The sequence below is a fragment of the Alexandromys fortis genome, unplaced genomic scaffold (assembly GCF_014885135.2).
Source record: "Alexandromys fortis isolate MF-2015 unplaced genomic scaffold, M_Fortis_MF-2015_v1.1 scaffold_3, whole genome shotgun sequence".
NCBI classification, from domain to species: domain Eukaryota; kingdom Metazoa; phylum Chordata; class Mammalia; order Rodentia; family Cricetidae; genus Alexandromys; species Alexandromys fortis.
The window spans coordinates 10,954,134-10,973,270 of record NW_026067909.1 but is presented as its reverse complement, the minus strand read 5'-3'; the positions used below and the strand labels follow the sequence as shown (position 1 = coordinate 10,973,270).

General features: G+C 53.9%; 1 protein-coding gene across 1 annotated transcript; it reads left to right on the top strand.

Moving 5' to 3' along the window:
• The first annotated feature begins 11,621 nt into the window (after positions 1-11,621).
• Th (tyrosine hydroxylase) lies at positions 11,622-19,137 on the top strand. Its single transcript, XM_050136472.1, has 13 exons — positions 11,622-11,905; positions 13,662-13,889; positions 14,845-15,019; positions 15,276-15,364; positions 15,492-15,559; positions 15,885-15,935; positions 16,293-16,438; positions 16,512-16,647; positions 16,843-16,912; positions 17,307-17,363; positions 17,509-17,604; positions 17,833-17,966; positions 18,736-19,137. The coding sequence occupies exons 1-13, from the start codon at positions 11,816-11,818 to the stop codon at positions 18,893-18,895; spliced, it is 1,500 nt and encodes a 499-aa protein (XP_049992429.1). The 5' UTR covers positions 11,622-11,815; the 3' UTR covers positions 18,896-19,137.

The following is a 19,137-nucleotide window of genomic DNA, read 5'->3' as shown; positions in this document are numbered from 1 at the left end:
TTCCACTTGCTGTGATGGGCTTGGAAACCCCTCTGGGATTCATTTTCCTGTGGTCTCTAGCTTTGGGCTGTTGATCTTCCCCTGGAAACAGCTGTGGCTGCCTGAGGCACGGAGGCTGTCAAGGAACTGGATCCCTCTTGCAAAAGGAAATCGAGCCTAAGTGGCCCTCTCTCTTCACCCTGTCATCCAGCTCTGCTGACTACTGAACTCCCCAGAGAGCGATGGGTTGCCATAGGTCCCCAGAGGATGCTGAGTGAGGGTAGGGGGCACCATTAGGTTGGGCTTCAGCCATCTCCCCCAGGGATAGGAGACTCGGTTCCCAAAAATGATACCTGCATGGAGTAGGAGTCCTGTCCATGAGCTGCATTCCCCACCACCACCAAGATGCTAGAGCCACAAAGGGGCTGCCCTGTAGCTTCCTGGAGAAGGGAGTGCTCTACTAGAGAGGTATTCTGGGGAAGGGAGGTAAAGAAGGAGGAAGAGAATAAAATACTGTGAATGAATGAATGAATGAACTCCTTCACAGCTCCCAGGGTGGGAACTGAGACCTCAGCCATCCTCAGGCTTCAGTTCTTCATCTCCCACGTAGGACCCTGAGCCTGCAGCTGCCTAGACTCTGTGAAGAACAGAGATGATTAAAAAAGATGGTGGGGAACACAGGCCAGCTCCGGTGTCAGGCGCCTTCATCCCAACTCCAAAGTAATCGCCTGGCAAACAAGCACTGTCTAAATATCACGGTGTGTGGGTCAGACGCACCGCAGCCTGGAAATGTCAGTGGTGGGGGCCTCCTCGGATCCTCAGGATTAGCCCAGGCACTTGAGCCATGTGTGCTTGCTTCAGCCCCAGCCCTGGCCCTGCTCTGGGGTGGCCCAGGAATCCAGAGAGGCCCCAGGTGTGTGCCCACTGCAGAATCAAGGGGTTGAGCCTCCTGTGGCAAGGATGTCACCTGTGGGGTCAGACTGAGCCGGAAATGACTGTGGCCTGTGGAGAGGCATACCTCCAACTCTTCACTAGGAACCCAGAGTAGGGCAGCCTCAAGAGGAGAGAGCCTTGTTGTCCAGGCCTTCACTGTGAGACCACACACATTTGTTTCCTCCCTTCTGCCCCCTCACTTGTACAAAACCTGACCTCTTGCTCAAGTGGTAGTGAGCGCAGGGTAGGAACAATTGCTACCATCTAGACAGGCTCTGGGGTGAGGTGGTCATAGCCATAGCTGTCATAGTTGTTAAGTACAAAGTGCACCTCCCCCTCCCCCCCAGTAGCAGTGCTGGGGACATTATACTAAAGAGAAGGACTTGGCCAGGTAAATAGAAGGATTGTCATTGGGTCCATCAAGTCCTAAAGGCAGGCTGGGTTCTGTTTACCAGAAGCCTTTCTTAAACCACAGGAACTGCCCTTAATCTGCCCCAAAGGTCAACAGTCTTGGGTAAGGGCATCTAGTTCCGGGTCAGTCCGGATATCCTCTATCCACTCAAAGACCCCACCCTACTTACTGTCATATAACTCTGCTTGTTTCTCCACTCCCCCTCAAGAGAGCCCTGACAGTTGGAGCCCCAATTAACCTTTCTTCCTGCTCATAGAGTGGTCAAATTTAGGGGTTTACTGTGCCCTCACTTACAGAAGCGAGCACGTTCAGAGCTGGGTTTGGCTCTGTCACTGATGGTCCCGCTCTGTTTGTGCTAGCTGTTTATGTCAACTTGACACAAGCTAGAGTCTTCTGAGAAGAGGGAACCTCAGTTGATAAAATGCCATTTCCAGGACTGGGAAGATGGCTCAACCATTAAGAGCACTGACTGCTCTTCCAGAGGACCTGGGTTCAGTTCCAAGTACCCGCATGGTGGCTCATAACCAGTTCCAGTGGACCCAGCTCCCTCTTCTGACTTCTAAGGACACCAGGCGTGCAAGTGGTACAGACACACATGCAGGTAAAACACTCATATGCATTTTAAAGACACACCCCAAAAAGCCTGTTAAGAGAAGATGCCTACACCAGACTGGCTTTCCACCATATTGGCCTGTAGACATGCCTGTGAGTATTTTCTTAATTAATGATTGAGGTGGGATGGCTCAGCCAACTAACTGTGGTAGTACCAGCCTTAGGGAGATGTTCTTTGAGTGTATAAAACTGCAAGCTGGATGAACCACGGAGAATAAGCCACTAAACAGCAGTCCTTCATGGTCTCTGCTCCTGTTCCTGCCTCCAGGCTCCTGCCCTGCCTTCCCTCAGTGATGGACTGTGATCAGGACATGTAAGCTAAATAAACCCTTTCCTCCCCATCCTGCTTTTGGCTATGGTGTTTATTACAGCGATAGACAGCAAGTAAGCAGTGCTTTTATTATTTTGTATGTGTGCATGATTCATGTGTGTCTGTATGTGACCAGCAGTGTAGAAGCCAGAGGTCAGCCTAGAATATCGGTCCTTTGATGCATTGGGAGAATTTTCTCTCTGGAATCAGGGAGGAGCATGGAGGGGAAGGAGCTGGCTATCTGTCTCCTTCCTCAGAAAGTCCCAGTGACAAAGCAAAGTTCAATTTGACCAGAGTTTTTCTGGAGTTACTAATGGATTTACTGGGCTCTTCTTTTTTTTTTTTTTTAATACTTATTTATTTATTATGTATACAATATTCTGTCTGTGTGTATGTCTTCAGGCCAGAAGAGGGCACCAGACCTCATTTCAGATGGTTGTGAGCCACCATGTGGTTGCCGGGAATTGAACTCAGGACCTTTGGAAGAGCAGGCAATGCTCTTAACCACTGAGCCATCTCTCCAGCCCTACTGGGCTCTTCTATAGACTGGGTAAAGGGTCACCGACAAGAGCATGGGTAACCCCAAAGCAGCCACACTGGAAAGTCTTCCCTCATCAGGGACGATAGCCTTCCCCATAGTCACACAGAAGAGCCCCATTCCTCCGTTCCTCTAGTCTTCCTCAGACTATGAGCTGGACCCTTTCCCCAAGACACCAAGGCCAAGTACACAGGGCAGACTCACAAACAACTTGTAAAGAGGAGTAGCTGAAGGCTCCAGTGAGGGTCCTGTGACTCTCGCTACCCCCTTCCTTCTACACAGGACAGTCAACAAGCCCCGCCATGAAGATCATTTGCAGGCTTAACTCAGGCAAACTCATGAAGATGGCGGCTGTTTGGCTTGGAGAATTGTGTGCTGTGCCACAGACGAGGCCACCATGTGCTTTGTTGGGACGGTATCTTTCACTGACTTGGAGCTGGCTGGCTGAGCACTAGAGACCCTCCTGTCTCTGCATCCCTGTGCTGGAGTTACAAGCATACACCTCCAGATCTGGCTTTTTACATGTGTCCTAGAGATCACAATGTGCTAGGTCCCCATACTTGTGTAACAAGCCCTTTGTGGACTGGGTTATCATTGTAGTGCTACCTCAGTTTCTTCTCTTTGAGTCTCCACTTCGGTTCTGGCCTCCAACCTTGGGCTCCTCAGAAATACAGGTAGAGAGAAGAGGCTGTGCTAAGAGCACAAACAGGCTGACTCCTCCAGAGGTCACATGACTATCATCATGTCAGCCTTACCTCAAGCGGAAGTGGGAATCACTGCCGTATAAGTCCAGAGTGGTGATGGGGTCCATTTTGAAGTACAGCTTCTCAAAAGGGGCTCCCAGACCCAAGAGTAGCAGTGCTGTAGAGGAGGCCCATGTTCAAGGGCAGAACATCATTAGAGACCTTCAGTCTCAGGTCTAAAAACTTCAGTCCCCACATCCAAACTGACTACCCCAGGCTAGATGGTATAAGAGATTATAGATAGACAGGCTGCTACTAACTTCTGTCTTCGTCATTGTTGTATGGCTGTGAAGAGAAACCATGACCAAGGCAGCTCTTACAAAAGCAAGTACTCCATGCTTTGTTGACACCCATGAGAGACCTGACCCTCTCTGAACAAAAACAGAGGAGGAGTAGATGGGCTGGGGTGGGGGAGGAAACGGGGAGAGAGGAGGAAGGGAAAGCTGGGGTTCAGGATGTAAAATAAGTGAATAAATTTAATTAATAATAATAATAAAACATTGAATTGAATGCTAGCTTACAGTTTCAGGCTGAGTCCATCATCACGGTGGGACATGGCAGTACACAGGCAGATGCTGGAACAGTATCTGAGAGTTACATCCTGATCTCTAGGCAGAGAGAGGGAGACAGATAAGGAGATACTGGACTTTTGAAACCTCAAAGCCCACCCCGATGCCACACCTATTCCAATAAGGCCACACCGACTCCAGGGAGGCCACATTTCCTAATCCTTCTCAAACAGTGTCTTTCCCTGGTGGCTAAGTATTCAAATGTAGAACCTATGGAGACCATTGTTATTCAAGCCACCTTACTAGGTGACTAAGAGGCTGTGAATCCATGGGACAGGAGCCCTCTCCACCTGGAGGAGCCTACCCTAATGACAGAGGTGACAGGGTTACTCCTGACCCCAAACTCATGGGAGTCTTTGCCCTCACCTCAGCCCAACTGCCCCTTAGCCTCCCCTGTCAGTGCCCCAGACACACGAGGAAGCTACAGCTTCTCCCTTGGACAAATCTGCAGTCCAGGGCGGGGGACCAATGCTCCAGAGTCTACTGTTGTCCCGCTTCCTGTCCCTTCCCACAGGCATCCTCCAGGGAATCAGGGCCTTAGGGAGTTTCTCTACTCTGCTAACACAGCCCAGGGCCACCTTGTAGATAGGAAGGGAGGAATACACAGCCCCCAGCCACCACAAACCATGACGAAGAGATCACCCCAATTCAGAGCAGGACCCGCTGCCCCTCCCTGCCACAGGATGGGAGGGTGAACATCGCCCTCAGGCTCCAGCGCTTCCGCGGGGCTGGGGTGGGCAGGCAGCCGTCCTGCAATTAGACATGATTGCTGTCACAGCACCGTTGAGGTCCTTGTGAGTGACTAATGGGAACTGAATGTCACTCTTATTGCTTTTACAGGCTAATTTGTCAGAGACTGTCAAGTACTCTGGGAGGTGGTGTGGAGGGTGTTACGTGACTCACAGGGGGTGGGGGGAGAGCAAGGGGGGCCTTAGAGAGGGCTAGAAGGGAGCCAGGAGTACCTGGTAGAACCAGGGGTCTGAGCCATGAGCCATGACATTTTCTGAAGGTCTGAGGGGTACGGGAACTGTCCCATATGCATGGCTGGTGAGTCCCTCCAGGCCCTGCTCCAGGCCATGTATGTATATACACATGTGCTTATATGATAAGCTTGGGGATGTGGAAAACATGCAGACCTGCCTGCATGTACACATGGACACATTCATACGTGCACAAGGGCACTTNTAGACTGCTTGGAAGAGCAATCACCTCACTAATCCCTAATGTTTGAAAACTGATATTTTTTTTTTTTTAAAACTGAGTATTTTTCAAGCAAGTATATATATATATTGGTTTTTCAAGACAGGGTTTCTCTGTGGCTTTGGAGCCTGTCCTAGAACTAGCTCTTGTAGACCAGGCTGGCCTTGAACTCACAGAGATCTGCCTGCCTCTGCCTCCTGAGTGCTGGGATTAAAGGCCTGCACCACCACCGCCCGGCTTCACATAGTATATTCTTTTTTTTTTTTTAAACATTTATTTATTTATTATGTATACAATATTCTGTTTGCGTGTATGCCTGCTGGCCAGAAGAGGGCACCAGATTTCATTACAGATGGTTGTGAGCCACCATGTGGTTGCTGGGAATTGAACTCAGGACCTTTGGAAGAGCAGGCAATGCTCTTAACCACTGAGCCATCTCTCCAGTCCCCACATAGTATATTCTTATGCACAGACCAAATACACTGAGACATAGATCATGGTTCTCCGGCCTGGCCACACATGTAGCCACCAATGCCTTTGGCATCTGGCACTTCCCTATTCAAGAGCCTCAGGATTGGTGTGTGGGTGGCCAAGTGACAGGGGTTAGCTGTGAGCCTCTGCTAATGTGAGGCTAGTGTTAGGCTCTTTAGGAGGTCTGGCTATCACAGGGACTTCCTCTTGGCTAGGACTAATGGACAGACACTTGGCTCTGTAACCTGTCCTCTAGTAGCTGTTTCCCTCACTGCCTTGGACACACTCTAGCTTTTGGTCCTCTTCATCTGGAAGGACCACCCTGACCTAGGCCCCTCAGGTAACTCAGAGATGTCTTCCAATGAGCTCACAGAAGGCCGGCCATCTCTTGGCAGATGCAGGGTTCTTTTGAAGGACCAGAACTCTTAAAAGCTGTCATGGTGGCTCCCAGGAACCCACTGTGAAGAAAAGGAAACTGAGTCCTAAGTATGAGGGACTGAGCTGAGCTGGGGCTCTCTTTCCTACAGACTCCAGGACTGAGGCAGGTCCCGCATGACCAGGAAGAGGAAGAGTGCCAGTCTTACCAGCCAAAGATGAAAGTGGCTTAGATGCCAGGCTGGTGGGCCTCTTGGAGGATAATCTGGACCTGAGTGTGGGAGCAGGCAGGTGGGGGCTCCGTGGGGAGAGGCTTCACCCACAGTTGAGACACAGAGGCTGATCTGGCAGCTCTTGACTCTGGTCTGACTTCTAACTGCCCAATTATCCCTAAGTGCCTCCTATCGACCGCAGCCCGTGCTGTCCAGCGCATATTCTGTGCCTACAGCCCCGAGGCTGCTGCTCCATCTGATGGCCTTGTTAGGGCTAATTGCTCTGGCATTTTGGTCTGATGAGGACAAGAATGGCTGGATCCTGCCTGATGTCAGGGAGCTTCATTCTCCTTCCAGTCAGGTACCTGAGTGGTGACAGGACACCTCCTCAGACCTCCACAAATGGACCTGCAGTCATGAGACCACAAAGCCCGGGCTGGTATCAGGTCCCTGCTTCACAGCCCACACCAATCTGCTGGGCGGTGGGGAAGTGTAACTTCCCTTTCCCTTCTGTCTAGGGCTCACTCTGCACAGCACTGAGACAGCCCACCGTGATGTCCCAAGCAACTTAAATCCCAGAGAGGGTCCCACTAACTTCAGGGCATGTCAGTTGGCGATTCCGTGTTCCTCCATCTCTGTGAGCAGGAACACTGGCCCCAGAGCCTATCTGGTGACAGGTTCCTTGAGACCTTGGTACCCCGTATTTCTGCAGAGAGTAATTTAGGTGGACTTGTCAAAGTGGGTGGGGTATGTGTTTGTATGTATGTGAGTAGGTCTATATGTATAGCGTGTGTGTGGATGCATGAACATAATATGGATACATGTATGACTATGTGTGCCTGTTTATATGTATTACCTGTCTCTCTGCACATGAGTATATCTCTCTACACATGTGTTTGTATGTGCATGTGGCTGCCTCTATATGTGCATTTGTATATGTACCTGTCTCTCTGCATCCAAGTGTATTTGTGTGTTTATGTGTCTATGTGTAAGCACTGTGAATACCTATATATCTGTATGCATACATGTTTGTGTGTATGAATGTGTGTCTGTCTATATGTCTCTATACATATACCTCTGTGTATATATATTTGTGTGTACCCATTTCTCTCTGAATTTGTATCTGTGTATTACCATATGTATATGCCTTTATACATGTGTGTATATCCTCATATATAGTTATGTGTGTACTCGTATGTGTCTCTGTGTGAACATGCATGTTTCTGTGTGCCTATGGTAGACATGTGTGCATGTTTATGTATGTCTGTGTGAATATCTGTGTATTTATATGAATGTGTGTCTACATGTGGTCATGTGCTCATATAATTTGTATCCACATGTGAGTACCTAAATGTGATGATTTCATATGTATTCACATGTGAACATTTATGTGTGTTCACTGCCTATGTGTCTCCATATGGATACCTGTGTGTTTTCATCTTGTATGTCTGTTTGTAGATACCTGTGTATTCTCATCATGTGAGTGTTCATGAGCATTGGCGTGGGTGTATGGCATACATGTACACATTCGCCCAGCCTCTTGTAGAAGGCCATGGTGCTGGCTGGAGGTGGCCTTTGGCCTAGATTGTGGGAACATGTGTCCCAAAATGCACACAGGTTTCCACAGTATCCAAAGCCATATGGTAGAGTTGGGATGATTGGTGTGTCTGGGTCTTAGCTCCAGGACCAGGGATCAGAACATCCCTCTCACGAGTCTCCTGCCTCTCTAATTCCTTGGTGTCCTGGGCAGAGAGACCTACATCAGCAGGGTATGTGCGGGATAAAGCAGCAGCTTCCACACCAGGGGGGGACCCAGCCTCACCAGAGCCAGGGAGAGGGCGTGCTGTCATTACGGACAATTAAGCATTCTGCTGAAAGAGGCGGAGAGAGAAAGGGCCTGTGCGCTGCCGGCTCCGCGGGCCTAATCGCTGTGGTGATGGAGGAGGATGATTATTCAGGACGACTGTGACGGCACAGTCATTGCAGGGGCGCAGAGGGCTCAGGGAAGAGGGAGGGCTGGCTATGCCCAGCACCCCCCTGAGCCCAGAGCAGGCAAGAGCCCGCTGTACTGGCTGTGCACTTCAGCCCGGTCTCCTTTCCTTACTGCTAGGGGCTGCCTCCCAACCATTCCTCAGCCCTGTGTGTTTGACTTTCTTTCGGTCTGTGTTCTGTTCAGGGATCCCTCAAAAATCTCACCTCAACCAATTAGAAGCCTCTCTCCCCAGCCCTGCCCTGCCCTCAAGTGTCTCTGCTCCCTCAAAGTGAGGTTTGGCAGCTGCAGCTGGGGGCCCTGACTCCACCGCTGCTATCTTCCTTGGATACTAAAGTGTTGGGAGCAGGGCGGGATGCCTGGGCTAGAGACTGGCTATGTGATCCAGAGAGGTTGTGTGTTTCTGGGACTCAAATCTCCCTTCTGTAGAATGGGTTTGTCTGAAGATGGAAGGGAAGGGAATCATCATGATGAGGGTCTCATCCTGAAACGTGCAAGTGTCTGAACAGAACCTGCTTGGCCTTGGGTGAGCTTCGAGAGGAGGTGGGGGCCTCCAGCATGGAGAAGGGCTGAGGCCAGGAAGCCTGACCAAGAGCAGACTTGAGGGGCTCTTGAGGTCCTTCCCATCAAACTGGGGATGGGATAGGGCCAAAGTGTCCTGGGCTTCTCTGTGCCTACAGATGCCTTAGACTTGGGCACTGTCGAGTCAGCCAGCACTGGTCTGTGTGTGAGTGCATGTGTGTGTCTTGTCTGTTTGTGTCTATGTGTCCGTCTCTCTGTGTGTGCATGTCTGTCTGTGTGTGTCTATGTGTATGTGTATCTGTGTATGTTTCTGTCTGTGTATATGCAGGCATCTCTGTGTGTATCTGTGTATGTGTGTGTCTCTCTGTGTGTGTATCTGTGTGTGTCTCTCTGTGTGTATCTCTCTCTGTGTGTATGTGTGTGTGTGTGTGTGTGTGTGTGAGAGAGAGAGAGAGAGAGAGAGAGAGAGAGAGAGAGAGAGAGACTGAGAGACTATCCCACAAAAAGTACACAGCAGCTTGGGTGTGCTACCAGGCTGGCCATGAACAGAGGCAAGAGTCGGGGCAGCAGTTCCCTCCCAAGAGAGCTCAAAGACATCATGTTCTCAAGCCTTGGCCAGGTGCTACTTGGGTAAGCCCAGGCACAGACAGGGCCTGGAGAACACACGCTTCCCCACTCCCACCTAGCTTCTATGCAAGCCCTTCCAGACAAGGTAAGGAAATTAATTAAAAAGCAATATTTGTGTCAGTGTAAGACATTTGCTGAAAGGTTAAATCCACATTCGTGGAGCTGTGCAGCAGCCCCCTCTGAAGTATTGGATGCAACCCCCTCCTACCCTGTGCCACCTGAGCAAACGCCAAGCTGGGTGGGGTGGACCAGCCTGGGCTTGCCTCACTCAGGAATCCCCAGCACCCTCCAAAGGAGGGGCCTCGGGAGGGCTTGTGCAGACCTCGGGGGAGGCCGGGCATGGAGGCCCTTCAGCTCTCCAGGATGGAAGATTAAGGTGCAGCCAGCTCTGCCTTCACGGTTGGAGGGTCCCCGTGGATCCCCATTCTGAGCTGTTGAGAGCACTCTTGGGGGAGTCCTGGGACACAAGATAGGCTAGGGCTCTGATGGGCACACAGAGACAGGAGTGGGCCAAGCCAGAAGAGATGCTAACCCAGGGAGAGCTCAGGGAGGGGCATTGGACAGGGTGGGGAGGGGCGGTTCATATAGTAAGAGAGTAGGCATTGCAGAGTAAACAGAGGCTGAACTGGGTTTTATGGGATTCACAGGAGCTTGCTCAGAGAAGGTGGATGAGAGGTGGCATGTTAAGTTGGGTATACCCAGCCCAAGACTCCCCTGGAACAGGAATAGTATGTAGGGGCAGGGCAGGTTTTCGGGACGGGGCATAAAGTTTGCGGGGGCGGAGCAGAAGGTTGGCGGGGGCGGGGCAGACGGTTTGCGGGGCGGGGCGGGAGCGGGGGTCGGGAGGGGGCGGGGTCGGGGGGCGGGTGGGGTCGGGAGGGGGGGCGGGGGTCGGGAGGGGGCGGGGGGGGGGGCGGGGGGCGGGAGGGGGCGGGAGGGGGGGCGGGGGGGGCGGGTGAGTTAGGGAGATTTCCTTTTGTACTGACTCAGCATTTATCTTGCTTCCAGAGGCCAGTGTTAGCCTGTGAGGGTCACAGCGCAAGGCAGTGATGTGGCAGGCTGTTTGGAGAACTCCCAGTTCCTGCTGGGAAAGAGAGGGTTGGGAAGGGCTACGGCTGGTCCGGTGAGCAGGGCAAGCAGCTCCTGAGAGTGTGAACCCAGCGATGTCTTGGAGGAGGCAGAGTGCCACTGTGCAGTGATCAGCTGGAGGGGGAGCTAACGGGAACTCTTGCCATTTCCTGTGTACTGGGTCCTCAGAACCCCAGGGTGGCCATTTTCAGGGTGAGCTCTGCCCTTCTGGCAGACCTTATAGTATCCAGAGAGACAAAGGAGGTAAGAGGACACTTTTTCCAGAAGGATTGGGGCAGTTGTCCTGAGCCATTACCCACAGGAAGAAAATGACCCCAGGGAGGTAGGACGGGTCCGGTGCAAGTCATCTGCCATCGAGAAAGGTCCCCTCCCTGGTCTCCTTGGCGTGAGTCCTTGGGGTACCACGGGAGAGATGAGCACTGAGCATGCCCTAATTGGGGAGCACTGAGAATGGGGCTGCAGCTATCTCTAGACCAGAAGTCAGGGAGTGAGCCCGGGAGCTCAGAACTGCTCCCACAGGAAGGGAGGGCAGAGGGCCCTAGGGAGATGCCAGGGGCTAGGGTTGGCACCATCTCCTGGGCAGTGTCTTCAAGGGTATGATAATCAGGGGATAGGAACCCTGAAAAGTGGGCTGGTCTTGGAAACACTGTAAAGAATAGCCTTCTGGGACATTCTGTGTCTCACAGGACCCGAGGATCCAGCCCCGGTGCCAGCAAATACAAGACCAGGGCAGTGAGTAGGCAGCACACTTCGTTACCTGGGGCTGGGTGAACACGACCTGTGCCTTGGAGGGGACGTGAAGACACCACAAATGTCTCCAAGGGACTTCTGGACCTACCTGCCACCAGGGGCTTTAGTTTTCCTAACATGAGCCCTTAGGAATCCAGCAAGACCCCTCCTGTGTGCCCTGGTTTGGGCAGAGGGCCGTATCTGTCTCCTGCCCAGCAGAACACCAGCCAGCCCCTGTCCTTATGTCGTGCCTCGGGCTGAGGGTGATTCAGAGGCAGGTGCCTGCGACAGTGGATGCAATTAGATCTAATGGGACGGAGGCCTTTCTTGTAACCCTCGCTCTGTGCCCACCCCCGCCTCCCTCAGGCGCAGCAGGCGGGGAGAGGATGCGCAGGAGGTAGGAGGTGGGGGACCCAGAGGGGCTTTGACGTCAGCCTGGCCTTTAAGAGGCCGCCCGCCCAGCAAGGGCTGTGGAGACAGAACCCGGGACCACCAGGCTGCACTATGCCCACCCCCAGCGCGTCCTCACCACAGCCCAAGGGCTTCAGAAGAGCCGTCTCAGAGCAGGATGCCAAACAGGTCGAGCCCATCATGGTGAGAAGGGCATGCTGTCACCCAAGGGTATCTGGAGCAGTTTCTGCACCTATGGGTGGGATGATACCCCAGGCTTGGAGTCCACCCAGTGTCTGGCACCCGGGGTTGAAGTGGGTCTCTGTCCCAGGGTTAGTTGGGGCCCTAGTCCTGTTAGCTATTCCTGCACTTGGGTAAGTGCCTCTGCTGTGTCCTGCTGGACTCCGCGGGGGACAGTCAGTGCTTCTCGTCTGGGGCCATCCTTTCTGGGGCTTCTGTGGGCATCTGTGGGTCCTGTTTCATGAACTAAGGGGATAATCTCTCTTGGGTGGTCTTGGGAAAGAGTCCTATGATTCAGGTCACCCTCCAGTAGTCCCCCGCTTGTCTGCCCTCTTGGGGTTCTCTAGGCTTGCCTGTCACAGGGTGTGAGATTCCTGCAATGCACACTTCCGGGGAGAGCTGGTCAGTAAACGGCTGGTCTGCCAGCCACTGTCCCACACAAACAGGACGTGGGCTAGAAGGGGTCCTGGCTCTGGGGCAATTCCTGTGCGTTCACCCTTGCCACCTCCCATCGCCCTGGATCTGCATTACCTGTGTTAGGGAGGCCCAGGGATCAAGGGCGAGGTGCTGCCAAAACACCAAACAGTCCCTCTGCCAGCCTGCACACAGGGGCTCCTCGGCTCTTGAGAAGGGCTTTCAGATTTTCCTTGGAGCCCCATCTCACCATTGCCCTGGCCTGACAGAGACCTTAATGAGACCGGTGTGACCTTTAGAAAGGTAATTTGCAGGCTCTTCTCAAGAGACGACTGTGGGGTCAAAGTGCCCCTTCACCCGTCTCAGCTGCGTGGCTGTCCCCATAGTCTCCGTGGGAACCGCCCAGTTGCGTGCTCTTCCCAGGGAGTCTTTGGCTCTAGCTGCATTCATGGTGTCCTTCTGGGAGTCAAGAGGCAGCCCTCGGGAGAATGCTTCTCCATACGACTGTGGCATCCTCAAAGCCCAGGGTGGCTTATCATTTCAACTAAAGGACCCAGAAACTTTTGGGGAGCTTGGCCCCCAGCTAAGAGTTCAGGCCCCTTCTTACTCAGGTCTGGATAGTTCTGGGTGTTGGAGGATTGGGCATACTGTGGCAGACACACAGCCAGCAGAGGCCATATGGAGGTAACCCGTATTCAGACCTCAACAAGGTAGCCAGGAGGAGGGGGTAGCAGAGGACAGTAGAAAAGGGACAAGGTAGCTGGAGACATATTCATGGGGGTATTCCCAGGTGAGAGGACAACGTGGACAGGGCACCTGGCTGAGAACCCCTTATCCCAGTGATGTCATGTACAAGAGGCTCAGCCCCATGCCTCTCTCAGTCAGGAGGGGAGGGATGCTTGTTTTGACTGAGTACAGTACACTCTACCTGAATGGACCACCCGAGCTAGCCACTGCCCAGTGATGCCCGAGACTTTGAGCTCTGAGTGATGCCCACAGACATCAGGAGAAACAGCCTGGGTAACAGTCCTTGATCACTAACTCAGGTCTATGCCCAGCAGGCAGGTAACAGGGCACCTCTGCTTTGGGAGATGGTGGCCAGCAGCCCTTGCCCTCCAGTTCTGCCATGGCTTCCAGGCCTACTTCCCACCATGCCCAGTCAGTCAGAACACTGTCTGGTGAGCTCTGTCCTCATCCCCACATCATGCAGTGGTTTGACCAGGGCCCAGGCCCTGGAGGCAGGATCAGTGGAGACACCAGCATGAAGACATAGACATATCTCTAATCTCTCCCCCACCCCCACCAGTCCCCAAGGTTCATCGGGCGGCGGCAGAGTCTCATCGAGGATGCTCGAAAGGAGAGGGAGGCGGCCGCAGCTGCAGCAGCAGCGGCAGCAGTAGCCTCCTCCGAACCCGGGAACCCCCTGGAATCTGTGGTATTTGAGGAGCAGGATGGGATGGCTGTTCTCAACCTGCTCTTCTCCCTGAAGGGTACAAAACCCTCTTCACTGTCCCGGGCTGTCAAAGTATTTGAGGTGAGACCACTGGGCTGCTGGCTTGGTGTGCCAGGGCAAGCACACTTAAGACATGTGAGAATGGCTGTGTCCCCCTCCAGGGCAGAAATATGGCTGCTCAGGCCCGCAGAGGCTAGGTCTCAGGGACCACCCTTCAGCTCCAACATCCAACCTCAGTGCCCAACACCCACTGCCATACATATAGCCTCTCTTAGCCACCTGCCCAGGGGCCTACGAAGCAGTTGATTTCATTACTGCTTTGGCTAATGACCTGTCCCCCAGAAAAACTCTCAAATGACATTAAAGCCAGAACCTCTGCGAGCTCCCAGAGTTGACTGCATGGCCTAAGTATTTTGTTGCTGGGCAACAGAAGGTGGAGGTGAGATCAGCTGTTGCCCACCAGTCCTGGGTATCTCGTTGCTCTGTCTGGGCCTGGGCCTTCTGTCTTTGATATTGTGGAATGGGGTCCAGGTCCTTGGGTGTGGTCAGTCACCAAAACGAGACCATTAGGGCATGGGATCTTCCATGAGCAGGGGAGTCAGGCTATCTGGTATGACTTCCAGACAGACAGACAGACAGACAGGCCTGTCCAGAAAGGGGGTTCAAAAGCACAGCTGTGATGATTCCTGAATGGGTGCATGAGACGTACCCAATCTATGGTTACACATTCCAAAACTCAGGCAGGGATGAAACACTGACCAGACCTACTTCCTCCATCTCCCTCTTTCCCACCATTCTGTCTGTCCGTCTCTCTCTACCTGTCTTCCTATCTCTCTACCTCTCTCCATCTCTATACTCCACCCTCTCCATTGTGCCCTGTCTCCCTCAACCTCTCTGCTGCTCTCTCCCCGTCTTTCCTTCTCTCCCTTTATCCCAACCTCTCTCCATCCCTCATGGTTTCTCTCCATTGCCTCCTCCCGTCTGGTCTGTCTCCATTGCTCCCTCCCCCTCCCTTTTTCTGCATTTGCTCCCAAAGACATTTGAAGCCAAAATCCACCACTTAGAGACCCGGCCTGCCCAGAGGCCACTGGCAGGAAGTCCCCACCTGGAGTACTTCGTGCGCTTCGAGGTGCCCAGTGGAGACCTGGCTGCCCTCCTCAGCTCTATACGCCGGGTGTCTGACGATGTGCGAAGTGCCAGGGAGGACAAGGGTGAGGATGGGTGTCTGGGCAACCCAAAGACCTTGAGGCCTGGCGGGGGGCAGAACATCCTGTCAGGGGATACCGGAAAGTGTCCACGGAGTGCTAGTCTCCCACCACAGAGTGTTGGTGGCTTCACTCCTTCTCTGGTTCTCTAGGAGAACCTCTGCCCTCTAGGAGGTCTCTAGGGGAAGCCAGACCCAGGCTGGTCAAAGCTTTCCTCGGCTCCATACTCATCTGAGCTTTTTTGCCTCTATCGCCTGGGAAGTTCCCTGGTTCCCAAGGAAAGTGTCGGAATTGGACAAGTGCCACCACCTGGTCACCAAATTTGACCCTGACCTGGACCTGGACCATCCGGTGAGCCTGCTGTCTTGAATATGTCCCATAGCCGAGGCCTGTAGGGTGGGCACAGCTAGGAACTGACCCTTGTGTGTGGAACGGGGAGAGACCAGCTTCCCCCTGACATGTGTCCCTTGGCCATTAGGGCTTCTCTGACCAGGTGTACCGCCAGCGCCGGAAGCTAATCGCAGAGATTGCCTTCCAGTACAAGCAGTAAGGAGCCTGCATGTGGGCCAGTCCCCAGCCTGTAGGGAGGGGAGGAGAGGGGGAAGACATGTGTCCCACAGCTTTGCATGTCTGCTTGTCTGCCTCTTCTGTGGGGCTCTGTGTTGGGCACTGGCATAGCTCCTAGCCACAGCTGAGGAGACTGAGGCAGAGAGGCTAAGCAGCTACTGGGGTCAGCGCACCCCTCCTAGTCTATTCCATACTCCTAAGGCCTCTGCCCAGCAGGTGTAACTTCAGGATAAGGGCCTCACCCCATCTTTCCCACCCTCTCTGAGATGGAGGGGGACCCTATGACCTCTGATCCCCTCCACAGGGGTGAACCAATTCCCCACGTGGAGTACACTGCAGAGGAAATCGCTACCTGGTAAGAACCTGCTGACATGTTCCCCGGGCAGAGCAGGGCTGGGCATGAGAAGGGCCAGAGGGAGGCAGCTCCCTGACACCCTGTCTGTGAGGGCCACCTCTGGGAATATTGGTAACAGGAGAGACTAAGGGCAGTTAGAGGAGGGACATCTAGTGGCCCAGAATATCAGCCCATCCAGAGATGGTCCCCACTGGTCCCTTCCCAACCTCTGGGTTCCCTGCAACGACAGAAACGCCCTACAGAGGCCTGCAGAGCATCCACGTGTGTATGGGGGGGGGGGGCAGGCTGTGAGCAGGTGGGGCAGTCATGGGGAGAGCCCTAACAGTAGGCAATTCCCTGGGACGCTGTGGCCTACAGGAAGGAGGTCTATGCTACACTGAAGGGTCTCTACGCTACCCACGCCTGCCGGGAGCACCTGGAGGCTTTCCAGCTTCTGGAACGGTACTGCGGCTACCGAGAGGACAGCATCCCGCAGCTGGAGGACGTGTCCCGCTTCTTGAAGGGTGCGGATGCAGAGGAAGTAGGGCGGGGGGGGGGGCATCTCCTCTGCCTACCCTGATGTGTGACCCCTTGCAGAGAGGACTGGTTTCCAGTTGCGACCTGTGGCCGGTCTACTGTCTGCCCGTGATTTTCTGGCCAGCCTGGCCTTCCGTGTGTTTCAATGCACACAGTACATCCGCCATGCCTCCTCACCCATGCACTCACCTGAGCCGTGAGTATGCCATCTGGGGCAGGGGACCCTAAACTTGTGATCCAGTAATATCTGTGAACAATGAGGACAGAGGTGTGTGTGGCGGGGGGGGGGGGGGGGGGGGGGGGGGGGGGGGGGGGCGCAAGGCCTCTTTGTCCCTGGACAGGGACAGAGAACCTTTCCATTCCACTTTCCTTCTCTCATGGCCCGACACAGGGACTGCTGCCACGAGCTGTTGGGACACGTACCAATGTTGGCTGACCGCACATTTGCCCAGTTTTCCCAGGTGTGTCTAGGGCCTCAGGGCAGAAACCCGGGTGGTGGTTGAGGCGGGGGTGGTTGAGCCAGAGATTCACACGTTTCACTCGGTGGGGATCTCCTCTAGGGTAGACGTTGCCCTTATGGGTGCAGAAGATTTGCAGGCAAGGAAACGCTGAAATGGAGATAGCTCTGCCAACAGGGGAGTGCAGATCCCAGGGGAGCGCATTTTCATGCTTTTGCTGCCACCTGCTGGTATATCTGGGAACTGCAGCTCCTGGGCTCTTGCATGCCTGGGACGGTACACACATAGCGTAGGTCTAAAGGACCTCTGGAGAAGTAGCTGAGACCCAGTGCCCTTGCTTCAAGTACAATTCCAGAGCAGAGTCTTTCCATACGTCAGCCTCCTTCTATATCCACAGGACATTGGACTTGCATCTCTGGGGGCCTCGGATGAAGAAATTGAGAAACTCTCCACGGTTGGTTTTCAAAGGGCAGAGCTCGGACCTTCCTTCGCGTTCCCAAGACCAGCCTTCCCTGTTGTGGGCGGTGGCCTGTTGTATATACCCAGAGGGGCTGTGCTTGGTATCAGGTGGTTTAGGTGACTCTGATGACATCTGGCAGGTGTACTGGTTCACTGTGGAGTTTGGGCTGTGCAAACAGAACGGGGAGCTGAAGGCTTATGGTGCCGGACTGTTGTCCTCCTACGGAGAGCTCCTGGTGAGATTACCCCGCTCCTTGCCCTCAGCAAAGGAGACCAAGGCTGTTGTGTCAGGGTGTGGAGGGCGCTGCTCCCATCAGGAGGGTCTTCTTGGCCCAGGTCCGAGATTCAGCCTCTTCTAGAGAACGTGGCCCTCTGCCCGGACCCCACTATACCCTGAGGGAGGAGGGAGGCCCACCCTACTCAGCTTCCTTAAGCCCCTGGGTGTGATGCCCCTCTCTCTCTAGCACTCCCTGTCAGAGGAGCCCGAGGTCCGGGCCTTCGACCCAGATGCAGCGGCTGTGCAGCCCTACCAAGACCAGACCTACCAGCCGGTGTACTTTGTGTCCGAGAGCTTCAGTGATGCCAAGGACAAGCTCAGGTGGGTGAGGCTTTCAGGGGTGAGCCTCATCCCACCTCACCCGTGCAAATCAGACCTGGTATCCACTCAAGAGCCCACTTTGCACCCTCAGTAACACCCCCTTACAACAAGTGTACATGCTCCAAGAGGGAGCCTTGAAAGTCTGAGCAGGAAGAGGCCAGCAGCACAGGGTCAAGGCGAGGTCAAAGTCAGGTCTAGCCCCCCCCCCTCCCTTCTGGGACTCCGCAGAGCCCGAGTTTCTCCTCCTCTGAGCACCACAGGCCCGAATGGGATGGTGACAGACAAGGGGGAACAAGAGGCATAGTGGTAGCTAGGGGCTGCTGGGGGCGGGGGAGATTATAGAGGGAGTGGGCAGTCCAAAGGTGGGGATACAGTTATCCAGGGGTCTGCAGAGGGGAGAAGAGACAGGTAGGATGGTCCTCATCACCTCTCCAGGCCTGTTGTACTGTATATGGCATGTCCGCTCCAGTTTAGGGACACTCTAGGGTACACAGTCAAGGAAGGCTTCCTGAAGGAAGAGGCCCAGCCGAGGAATGCCTTGCAGAGACCTGCGTGCAAGAGATGCTGGGGCCTTTCCTTTGACTATGGCCTCTGAGGAGGCTTTAATCTCCTGACTGTCTAGAATGGGCTTTGGGGGTCTGGAAGACCCAGAAAAACCATTTTCCTGTGCTCTTGGAGGTTGCAGATCCTGTCCTGACTGCAGCTTGCTTTCTCATCCCCACACCCAATCTCCTGTGACTGAAGGATTCATACTGGCTTCTCTCCCCAGGAACTATGCCTCCCGTATCCAGCGCCCGTTTTCTGTGAAGTTTGACCCATACACACTGGCCATTGATGTACTGGACAATCCCCACACCATCCGGCGCTCCCTGGAGGGGATCCAGGATGAGCTGCACACCCTGACCCATGCACTGAGTGTCATTAGCTAAATGCACAGGGTACCGCTCACAGGTACCAAGGGTTTTCTCCAAAGTCTCCAGCCCTTTCTTCAATCTTCCCCAGCCTGGAGGCTTTCCCATGTGTGCAGCTGGATCATGGGTATCCCCAGAATCTGCTTGTGCCCTTTGATGGGCTCCCCCATGGAACCTCACCGCTTCTCAGTCCTGTGTCTTACTACTGCATGCTCTCCAGAGTGATCCTGCGCTGCCCCCTCCCTCCGTGCTGTTCACCA